We start from the raw sequence: 12,422 nt of genomic DNA on the forward strand, positions 1-12,422 counted from the left end.
GCTTTTTAGCATATTATCAATAAGGGAACACTTATATTCATTCTGCTTATGGCAATTTGTTCAATAATATTTAACTATTTTTTAAATTCTCTGGGCTAAGTGGAAACATTATTAATCTATGAATTAAACCATGATAGCGTGACATTTTAATTTGCCTGGATTTATTGTATATTACAGTGTCTGTGGTAGTGGGTTTTCTGTAAATATCATATTGTAATCTATTAGACTGTTTTATAATTCTAATGTCAAGAAAATTGATGGTATTAATACCTTTTCCAATAGTAAATTGTATTCTCTTGTTAATTGAATTTAGTAAGGTTAAAAACTGTCTTAATTTCTCTCGGTTGTTTTTTGGGTCTGGTGGCTATGGTTATATTAAAACAATAGCTTTTCGACGACATTTCGCATTTATTATATCATGCTTCTTTAGGATTTTTTTCTGGTCTATCCTATGTCTAAAAAACAATATTAAGTCAATAAGTAAAATATTCATAACATTAAAACAAAAATAAAAACAAAAGCACAAAAATTAAAATATTAACACATCAAATTATCATTAACTAGTTAAAAGTGAACAATGTATATTCATTTAATTAGCAGAAAGTAGTCTCGACTCACTAGTGAGAAAGAAAATCTAGGATCTAGTGGGGTTGCAGTCGGAAGGGTTTGACAAAGAATTAATACACTTTGTTAATTGTCATGCTTTCGGAATTTATTTATTCCTCCCTCAGGGCACTAAAATGGAAATACATGTTAGACAATTATTGTTCTAAAAGTTAAGAGTAAAAACTTACTTAACGTGGTACAGAAAAGACCTTCATAAAAAACTACATTAAAAATATGGCTCGTATTGATAACTCCACCGTGAAACATCGCTGACCAGTCAACCACAAAAAAGGGGGGAAGAGGACTCTTATAGGGCGGTTAAGCCGCCTGATATTTATTTAGAACATTGGAATAATTAAGAGATGTTCAATTAAAAATTAAAAATTCAATTGCGTCTAAGGCGTGAAGGCGCAAAGTAACTAACAGGCGACAACCGCGACATCCATCTGTCAACGGTCAATTGTGAAACGTCAAGTTTATAAAAGTGATATATGGATGCCGAACCGGGCTGTGGCATGTCAATCATTATATTCCTGTAAAAATTAATAGTGTGGGTGGTCATGTAGAAAAGTGGAGTGATCAAAGCACGCACACTTATAAAAACAGTTAAAAAACACCCTTACTCGTGCAACGAGAGAAAAATTAGGTGGTCATATACAATTACATTTACAATTCAAAAGATGTGATCAAATGTCTGCAACCAGAAAAACATTGAGCGCAATTCAAAAAAAAATTCTCTAAGCAATTGTACAACATTAAGATGTACTGAAATTTAAAAAGGAAAAAGAGGTACATTGCAAATAATTAGAAAAGGCTACACGTAAAAAAGTTAATAACGACAACAATCTGTCAATAATTATTAATGTGAAGCAATTGTCAGAAAAATCAGTTCGCAAAATTTTTTTAAAAAAATCTCTTACGTAAATATTGGTAACATTTTTAAATTACATAGGGTATAAAACTTACAAAAACACTCTGTAGAGGGGGGAACAAACAACATCAATAATTGAGACTCAATTGAATGACAAAAGTAAAGACAATATGCGGCTTGGACAATCCAAGAAAAGGCAATGCACCAAACTAGCAGTGCAATCCACGCAAATTGTTTATTATTGAAATAAAACATTTAATCAAAGGTAAAACCACCGTTGGTTCTGAAGGGACCAAGGGTGGGTGAAAAGAAAAAACAAGTGCACACGGGCACCTGTTATGGTGATATGCACTGGAAAGTGTTAGTGCATACACCTTGAAACAGTCCGAGAGGGACTGGGGAAGGGGCAATTAACAAAATTCATAGCATCTATAAAAGATATGGTCAATATTCCGTTGCATAGATCAACGAAATGAGACAAAGATCTCCAGGTGAAACAACTGTCCCACTCACCACCTACACAACAACTCATCACCACGCGATGGGTGCGAATTGTGTGAGTGCTCGACAGTCGACGCATTGTTGGTATGAGAATTCTTAAAAAATACGAATTTTCTTTGACTTAAAGGCTTCTAGTGATTAACCAAAAGCCTTTACGACAATTGGTAAGGCAAGTGATAATGTGAGGGGAACAACGAACAACCAAGAGACCGAGGTAGCTTTGTAATGCCAACTGTGGGTGCACGCAGCACGCACAGTACCTCAAAAACCTGCGATAGGCGAAGGGTTTTTTTAAAATACAATTTAAGAGGAGACTATGCACTGAAGGTGCAAAGCTCCCAAATAAAATAAGAGGGAAATGTTCCCCACAGTCATGACCAGAACCAAAGACGCAAAAGCCAGATCTCACATGTGTTTTTATCTCCTTATGATTTTCCACATGCTTAATTAACAAAGTGTATTAATTCTTTGTTAAACCCTTTCGACTGCAACCCCACTAGATCCTAGATTTCTTTCCTTTAATTATGTAATAATATCCATTCAATTATATGTATAAAAATAACATTAAAAAATATTAAAGAATATTAAAAATATTAAAAAATCAAAAAAGTGATAGCATACCTTGGGGTTTTTAATACCGTTTCTTTACTGACAAGTAACAACAACTGCCAGTCTCAGTTATACAACTACAATTATAAAATTTTAGGTGCAGGTACATTGGAAGAAGAAACATTTCCGGAATTATCACCTGGACGAAGAAATCCAAATCTCGAAAGGTAAAATTTTTGCATTAAATTATACTTAACTACAAAGAACATCGGAGATAATGGCGTCAAGTTATCTTAGCAATAAAAATCGATGCAATTTTCTTTGTTAAATGGGTATGATAAATGTCGATCATCCTGTCTAAGGTCAATTGACGTCATTTCTATCATAAGGTTATTGCAAAATAAAACACTAATTAACCACAAAACACTAACATGGTTAGCGAAACGCCCATCCAGTGAAAAAGTAAAAGTGTTTTGTTGTATTGTGGTTAATTAGTATTTTTTATTTTGCTGTTCGAACACCAAAGGTTCCAACTCCCAACTGTAATAAGGTTACCACTCGTGTGTTAGTTAGAGTGTCCCACAACAATGTCGCACCTGCGCACTACTCGCCCGACTGTTAGCGCTGCGCCCCCGAAACTAAGTGAGGTTATACCTCCTTGCTGGGAGTATGCCCCCGAAACAAATTGAGGTTAGATACAAAACCGTATTATAACCGACACACGTCTTACTTCAACGAGAGGAAGTAAGACGTGTGTCGGTTATAATACGGTTTTGTATCTAACCTCAATTTGTTTCGGGGGCATACTCCCAGCAAGGAGGTATAACCTCACTTAGTTTCGGGGGCGCAGCGCTAACAGTCGGGCGAGTAGTACGCAGGTGCGACATTGTTGTGGGACTCGTAAGTGTGTGCGCAGGTGTAACTAATAGTGTGCAGAGGGACAAGGACAAAGACATTGAATAGGACAAATTACGTTAGTGGTTAGGATTACTAGTTAAGAGCAAGGACAAAGATCTTATAAAGTAGGACAGTGTAGATTAGTTAAGTAAGATACAAGGACAAGGACCTTAAGATGATAGTGGTCGAGGTATAATAGACAGTTGGACTTGGAGCATATATAAGCACAGGCGTGCGCATTGGCGAATATCAGAACAATCTGATATTCGCCTTTTTTATGGACAAATCTCTACGTACTTGTACAATTTTGTGGATACTTCAGTGCGGTTATAGTTAGAGTCACGTGAACGATTGGCGAATATCGGAGTAGTCCGGTGTTCGCCTTTTTTATTGGTACAAGTTTAGGTACTTGTACAACGTGGAAATGGCGGAAAGGGAGGACACCCAGGAAGGGGTCAAGAGGAGAAGGGAGGAGAAGACTTTGGACATAGAAAGATTGGAAAAGGAGATAAGAGAGACGGGCGGAAATTTCCCGAGGAGAAGCAGTTTACCCAGGTCCCCGGTAAGAATGTTCAGAAGTGTGGAAGAAGAGTTCTACACTCCTGAAAAGGAGAAGTCGCCGGAGCAGGTAGAAAAGAAGAGGAGAGTGGTGGAGATCAGCAAGGCCAAGATTGGGGTAATCCTTGCAAAGGCAATGAGTGAGGCTGAGCAGGTGCTCAGTAAGTCCTTGGAAGAAAGTGCAGGGGGTGAAGGTGTCGAAGCCGCGGAGGAAGAGGACACGATCATTGGAGGATTGGAATCGGTTGGAGCAACTACGGAGGAGGGGATAACTACAGATGAGGCTAGGAAAGATGACGCAGAGGAAGAGGAGGAAGAGGGTGCTGGGGCTGTAGAACGTAGTGATAAGTTTAATGTTAATGTAGAATTTAATATAGTCAAACACTGTATACAAAGTATCAGGGCGGCCACGACAATATATTCTGGATCTAAGATCCAATTCAATAGAGCGGAGCAGACGGAGGTGGCTGACAGATTGAATGATCTGTCAGACATCTTCACTGCATTTGTTATTGCGTTTGGGGATGGTACCGGGAAAATAAGGGAGACAGGGAATATAGGGAAAGAGAGTAGTAAAAGGGAGGAGGATAGTTTGGGCAAAATGTTTAGGGATTGGGAAACTAAAACGGAAAATAGGTTTAGAAAGTTGGAAGAGCGCATAGTGGAGGGATTTGTGGGAGCAGTTGGTGCAGTGCGAGAGAAGCCGGTGGAAAGGGAGGGGGTGAAGCAGACAGCGATACCTGTGGTGGGGGAGAAGCAGACAGTGATACCTGTGGCGCAGGGTATAACATACGCTCAGATGGCGGCTGAGCGGAGGGAGGAAAGTGACAAGGAAGTGCCAGGTTGGAGGACCCCGGAGGTTCAAAGGAAGAGGGAGGTAGTGGTAAGAGGGCAGGAGACGGATACGAATGTTATGGCGGCAGTCAAGGAGAAACTTTCTTCGGACGTTATTGGGAAAGATGGCTTAAAGGGTATTAGAAGATATGCTGGGGGTACACTTGTTGTGGAGTGTAGGGATGAGGAGCAATGGAAAAAGGTGGGGGAAAGGTTAAAAGGGGATAAAGGGGTGTCAGTTGTGGAAAGGGGAGTAAGGAGACCGGAGCTAATAATTTTGGGAGTAGAGAGGGGATATAGTGATAATGACTTTTTAGAGGGGCTTGTAAGAGAGAATGAGGATATTGGCGATATTGTTGGGGTTAGGCAGATCAAGGACGTTTTCAAAGTGGTAGTTCGTAGAAGGGGGAGGAGTGAATATAAGGAGCATGTGGTACTAGAGGTGGCCCCGGACGTTTTTAAGTTTATTATGAAAAAGGGGAGAGTTACGTTTGACCTGGTGGTGCACAGGGTAGAAGAGAACTTCAATGTAACCATGTGTAGAAGGTGTTGTAGATTTGGTCATGTGGTTAAATTTTGTAAAGAGCAGGTGGCATGTTATCGATGTGGATTAGCTGGTCACGAAGGGCTTAATTGTAGCGAGGAGACTTTTGGGTGCGTAAATTGTAAGAGGATGGGAGTAGCGGATAATATGAGGAGGCATGAGGCCACGGACAGGGGCTGTCCTGTGTACATAAGGAAGACGAGGGAATATGCGGGAAGGGTTGACTATGGAGTATGAGGATACTCCAGGTCAACCTAGGTAGGGGCAGGGAGGCCACGAATCTACTGGAGGTGACAGTCAATCAAGAAGGGTATGATGTGGTGCTCATTCAGGAGCCTTGGGGAAAAGCTGGGGGTTTGGAGGGGTGGGATATTTTTAAAGTTAATAAAGAGTGTAAGGTGGAAATTAGGGCTAGGATAGGTATGAAGGCTGAAGAGTTGTCGGGCAAGAACGTGACGACAATAACTGTTAGTGACGTATTGATTAGTACAATGTACGATGAGCCAGGGGTAGAGTTGTTAAAGTGTTGCATGATATTGACTGGATGAGGGAAACTGCAGGGGTAAGGGGAAGATGGGTAGTTGCAGGGGATTTTAACGCCAAGAATGAGGCATGGAGGGGCGAGGTGACTGATGAAAAAGGTACAGACTTATTAGAATGGGGAATAAGGGGGGGTTTTCGGTGTGCAAACGCAAGGAACTCCTTAGCGACATACAGTAGTACCAGGGGTGAGAGTTGGATAGATACTACATGGGCAAGAGGAGTTAGCATTACGGATTGGGATGTGTTGGGAGAAGAAACAATGAGCGACCACAGAATGATTACCTTTAGTGTTGATGTCATGACTGGTAGGGACAGTATTCATCGTAGTGTTAGGGATATTAAGGGGGCAGATTGGATGGGAGTAAGAGGAGCAGTCAGACAATTTCGGTTTGAAGACTGGGACCTTGGTACCAGGGAAGGGATTGAAGAAGCAGCTAGCGATCTTAATATGTCATGTGAGAATGTGTGTGTGAAATTTTTTAAGATACGTAATTTAGTAATAAGGGAAGGGGGGAATGGTGGTTCCAAAACTTCAAGCCAAAAAACGGGTGGTGGAAAGGCTGAGGAAGCATTGGCAACGAGAAAGGGCAACCGGTGGGCAAGAGGAGTCAGTTAGGAAAGAAGAGCATATCAAGGGTAGAGCAGAATATAAGAAATTGATTAGGGATAAGAAGCAGAATTGGGAAAAGTTGACTCTAGAACAGACCAGAGAAAATGAGCCATGGGCACGGGTGTGGGAGCTCTTGAGGAGGATAGAGGGTGGTGAGGACAAAAGGATAAGTAAACTTAAGGAGGGACAAGGAATGGATGAGTGGAACAGGGCCATGTTAAATAAACATCATCCAGGCATTAACGAACAAATGGAGAAGGAACGAATTGAATATAACAGGGTCATTAGAGAAGGCATAAACGGTGGTAGACACGTAGAAAAATTTTCCACCGGTGAGATAGAAGGGGTTATTAGAAGTATGGGTATGGGTAAGGCTAGTGGTGCTGATAGAATACCAAATGAACTGGTGAAGGTTATTTGGGAGGAGAGAAGGGAGGACGTTGGGAGGCTCCTTAACGCCTGCCTAGGGTGGGGGATGGTTGGTGGTCCCCAATTATGTGGAAGCAGGGGAATATTGCTTGGGTGCCTAAAAGGAGTGGGGGTGTGAGGCCCATCTGTCTTGTGGGATCTCTTGGCAGGGTGCTGGATAAGCTTCTTGCTGGGAGAGTCCAGCAGATGTGGGAGAAGGAAGGCATACATGAAGCTTATCAGTTTGGGTTTCGTGGGGGTAGAAGTACCGTGGACGCTGTGAGAAGTCTCACAAGCGTTATGTCCAGTAATAAGTTGGCGGGTGAGCATTCTTTGGTGGTTGCGCTTGACCTCAGAAACGCCTTCAACGCCGTCTGGGGTCCAGTGGTGGGAGAGGAACTTAGGAGGGGTGGTTTGGGAGGTAAAGAATTAGCGTCTTGTTGGGACTTCTTGCAAAACAGAACAGTGGGTAGTGGAGGGGTTGTAATCGGGGTTGATAGGGGCTGTCCGCAAGGGTCTAGTTTGGGATCGGTTCTTTGGAACGTGGGGCGGGTTGGTTTAGGGGTTTGAGGGGGGTTAATGATGGCTTGGTTGCAGAAAAAAACAAGGAACTGCCAAGGGAGAGATGGGATTGTAGGGTCAGAGTACATGCGCAGGCCTACGCGGACGATCAAGTTTTGGTAATATCAGGGAACTCGGTTAGAGAAATCGAACGATTGTGGGATGTTTGTTGGGATCAGTGTATGAGGTGGGCGAGGGACTCTGGCCTTGAATATAACCTTGATAAGACAGCAGGGATGTTTGTGCCAAGAAAGGGTAACATAAGGGAGCCGGTCATCAGAATGGAGGGAGAGAATGTAAAATTGGCGGGATTTATTAGATATTTGGGATTGGATATTGATAATAAATTAAACTTTATTGAACACGTGAAAGGGGTTAGAGCACGAGTGGGAGAGGTGTTATGCAAGGTTAAAGGGGGGGTTAAGGGAAAGGGTGCACTGGGATGGAAGACTACACTTAAATATATAATTGAGAGGGCTTTGAAACGAGCTGTACTATATGGAGCTGAGATATGGGGTGGTAGAGCATCGGATTCTAGGATTAAGAAACAGCTGGCAGCTGTGGACAGGATGTTCGGTCTGGCGGTGGTGCCGGCATACAGGACGGTGTCTACGGACGCGTTGTGTGTGCTGGCTGGGCTGGTTCCGATGGGCATCCTGTCCGCAGGGGTATATGAAGAATGGACAGAGGACAGGGGTAGTAGAAGAAAAGAGGCAAGGGTTGAGTGTTGGGAGGAGCCATGGGCATGGGAAGATTGGGTCAAGGGTGGAATGGTTTTGGAGAGAGGTTAGACGTTTGGGTTGATGGCAGCGTTAAGGAGGGCTCAGTGAGAATTGGACTGGCATGGATGGATGAGGATAATGTGTGGAAGGTGAGATCGTATAGAGCAACTGATAATATCAACTGCACGGAAGCTGAAATGTTAGCCATTAGGGAGGGTGTTAAATTAATAGAAGAATCTGAACTACGGGGCGATATAGTGGTGCGCACCGACAGTCTGGCAGCAGTGGAACTACTAAGGGCCAGCAGAATAAGGAATAGAACGGTGCTAGGGATCAAAAGAAGTATTGCGCAGCTGTGGACGATTGGGATAAGGGTTGGAGTGAATTGGGTTAAGAGTGGGTCAGATATAGGTAATAGGATGGCGGATGCTGAAGCAGAGAAAGGTAGGGAAAAGCAGGAAGTCGAGTTGGAAATTGAGGGTTTATGGAGAAGGCGTAGTGTTAAAAAGGACTTGGAGGTTAGGCTTACTAGAAGATGGCAGAGTCAGTGGGACAACAGCGATAAGGGCAGGAATGTTTATAAGTGGATTAAGTTAGTTGGGCGCGAGTTAGTGGCGTTAAGTCCGAGGGCTATACAGATAGTCACTGGATATGGTAACATGGCGAGTTATCTGTATCGTTTTAAGCTTGGTGGGAAAGAAAGTGGTGTTTGTGAATGTGGGGAAGGTGAGGAGGACTCGGATCATGTACTGCGAATATGCAAAAAGGGAAATAGGATTAAGGGCAGGGAAATGTTTGGCGCAGAGGTTGTTCAGTTACGGGGGGATAAGGGGGTGATAGTTGAAAGATTAGTATTATTAAATCGTAGTGCAGAACTATTTATTGATGATATCACGTGGCCGGCCTGATGCGGGCTTCCCCGCTAATTTTTGGTGAGTAGGAGGCGGTGGTGTTTCCTTGGGTGATTTCGTTAGATGGTGTGAGGTGGTCGAAGCCTTCGGGTATGTGGCCATGCAGTAATGCAACCTCTTTCTGTAATAAGGTTATTAACGGCTATTTTTTATTTTAAATATATATAGAATGTACAACACCATACATGGTCCGATAATACTGCGTCAGATATCTGTATCTTCTATAATAAAAAACTTAGGTATTTTAAATGCAGACCTAAAGTATGTATTCGGATGTATTTCAGGAAAATATTCTAACTTCTACAATGTGGCTCAAAAAAGTGTAAGTGGATTGAGATGATTTTTTAATGGAACACCCTGTATATTATTGCAGTTTTAGTTTTCTTCCTGACCACTTTACGTGTTATTAAATAATTATTCTTATTCTGACCAATTTATATAATCCTCAGATGTTATTAAATAATGATTATATATTATTATTATATTACAATAATATTACGGTTCCTATCAAATAAACTTTAGTTACGTCATCTAAGGCGCGATTTTTAAATCAATTGTTGCCAACCATGGACATGTTCGGCGCCGCGCCGCGCCGTGCTGACTAACTGGAATTTAAATTTCGCGCTGGGGATTCAGGTGGCAGCTCTGATGTAAAAAATGTCAAGTTGCCGTAATTGTTTATTTATTTTACGACATTGCCATTTGTTTTCATACTTTAGTTTTTCATTATGAGTTCTTAGATTATATAAATAGCGTTGTGATACTTTACGCTTAAAACATGTTTACTAGCAGACCTTGCAGTCGAACACTGTTCTTTTTGGAACCTCTTCTATTGCGAAGTGTACAAGATATCTTAATAGCCTTAAAAAACTCATCGTAACTTTATTAGAATATTTTGAACGGGAAAGCGGTAGTAATGGTCCTTTATGTCCCTTAAGTGCTGTTAAAAAGGTGAGTTTTGTTGATGTAAATAATAACTGTTTATATATTTAATGAATTTGTTTTTGTTTCCTAAAATATTTTAATTAAAAGAAAATATATAAAAGTGGGAAACTCTGTGCCGGTCAAGCTTAATCAAGTGGCTAAAAGTTTATTTGGTATGAACTTTAGTATAGTTGCTCTCTACTTACTTACTACCTATAAATATCGTAATCTTAAACCATACAGGGTGTTTTCTACTTATTTTTATACCGCGTGGTGCGTAGAAACACGGGACATAAGAAATCCCTTGTAAATTTTGAAAAGGTCACATATTATCACCCCAGATGATTTTATGCAAAAGTGGTATTAGACTTTTTTAAAGAGGCGTTAAAGTTGTATTTTCGTCTAGAATTTCGTTTCATTTGGAATAGGTATTTAAAAGTTATTTGCAAAAATCTATCTTTAATTTTTTTAAATGTATAATATCGTCCAGAGAAAGCTACAATTAAAATACCAGCAAAAATGCTCTTGCATATGATTTTGTCATATGATTCTGTCATTGTCAAATTCGATTTTCCATATTTACAAGAATTTGTGTGGTTTGGAAAGGGTGGTTATTTTTTTTCTGAATTGGAATGATCACCTAAAAAATAATTAGTTGAACTGAGAATAGCATTCGTGGTGTATCACTTGTTTGCTGTTCATTACTCGATCACTCTCAGACATCGCTCATACCACATACATTATTAAAGAACTATACTAATTAATAAAACGTTCACAGAATTTCTCATTCACAGCCGATCAATACCCATATGATTGTAAAATTCACTCCTCAGAATACAAAGCTATTAAGGCGAGAATCTTTAGCATTCTACATAGATGTCATTTTTAGTTCATCTAAATTTCTGTATTTAATATACCCAAAAGGAGGATTTTTGAGTGTGCTCCTATGGAAGAAATCGTTCGGCGAAAGGTACTGTTGTCTTTTCCAATGTTTCTCCAATAGACGAGAGTTAATGTTTTTCTTCTCTTCAACTTGAAGGGAGAATATTCAAGTCATTGTTGTTTTTGCCCATTCACTGTTTTATTTTGTAGATTTTCTTACAGTGCAAGTGGCGAAATCTATTTGGTACCTCCAAATTTTTGTAAACAAAATGTGACATCGAATTTGACGATGGCAAAATCACATTTTTGCTGGTATTTTAATTGTAGGGGCTCTGGGCCGTATTATAAAATTTTAGTAATTTGAAGGTAGATTTTTGCAAATATCAATCATTTAAATGCCGATTCCAAATGAAAAGAAATTCTAGACGAAAGTATATCTTTAACACCTCCTCAAAAAAGTGTAATACAACTTTTGCATAAAATTACCTGGGGACATAATATTGTCGTTTTCAAAATTTACATGGGATTTACTGTCCCGTGTTCCGATGCCCCAAACGGTATGGACCACCTTGTATATCAAGTCCCAAAGTTTCTTTATTATATAACCTGTAGATTTTCGATACTCTGTTGTAAGACTATATACTCTTTTAACTCTAGCTTGCATACTCTGTTCCAAGCTACAATTAAAATACCAGCAAAAATGTGACTGTGTGATTATTAAATTCGATGTCATATTTTGATTACAGTTGGGGGTGGAACCTTTGGCGTTATACAACAAAATAAAACACTAAATCACCACAATACACCAAAACACTTTAACATTTTACACTGGACGCGCGTTTCGCTAGCCATGTTAGCATCATCAGCAGATTATTAAATACTGAATATTATATTTTGTTTACAAAAATTTAAAGGTACTAAATAAGAGTAATTTTGTATAAAATAACTATGAATTTCCCTACATCTGAGAAAGTTATGGTGGTTAAGCGGCATTTTGCTGGAAATAGTATTCTCGCTGTGTTAGATATGATCGCTACTCAGTCTCCGGAAAGCCTATACCGTAGAAGTCAACAGTTTAAAGAATAAATCAGATATTTGAAACTAAATGCACTAAGGTATTAAGCACATGGAATTGTGAAGGCAAAAATAATTGAAGAGGAAGAAATCAATATGACTTGAATATTCTTTATGTTGAAAAAAACAAAAACATTGACTCCCGTATATTGGGGATACAGTAGGAAAATACCACACGATCTTTCGCCAAACTTTTCCTTTTCCTGTGGAGCACAGAAAAAGTGCCTATAAAATTTTATTATTTATTATTTAATTAAAATGCCTATAAAAAAATTTATAGGCATATTAAATACAGAAATTTAGATGGACTAAAAACGACATCTCTGTGGAATGCTAAAGATTCTCCCCTTAACAGCTTTGTATTGTGAGGCGTGAATTTCACAATAATTTGGGGTATTATTTGACTGTGAATGGGGGATTATATAAA

At 39.9% G+C, this 12,422-nt stretch overlaps 1 protein-coding gene across 2 annotated transcripts in view; it reads left to right on the top strand.

Moving 5' to 3' along the window:
• The window catches only part of LOC115874950, a 153,711-nt gene that overhangs the window by 98,653 nt on the left and 42,636 nt on the right, over positions 1-12,422 (top strand). For both annotated transcript variants that reach the window (XM_030890259.1, XM_030890258.1), the window contains exon 14: positions 2,685-2,754. In XM_030890259.1, the coding sequence (XP_030746119.1) occupies positions 2,685-2,754 (70 nt within the window). The remainder of the gene's footprint in view (positions 1-2,684; positions 2,755-12,422) is intronic.

Source organism: Sitophilus oryzae, unplaced genomic scaffold (genome assembly GCF_002938485.1).
Source record: "Sitophilus oryzae breed Bouriz unplaced genomic scaffold, Soryzae_2.0 scaffold_1307_pilon_pilon, whole genome shotgun sequence".
Lineage (NCBI taxonomy): Eukaryota > Metazoa > Arthropoda > Insecta > Coleoptera > Curculionidae > Sitophilus > Sitophilus oryzae.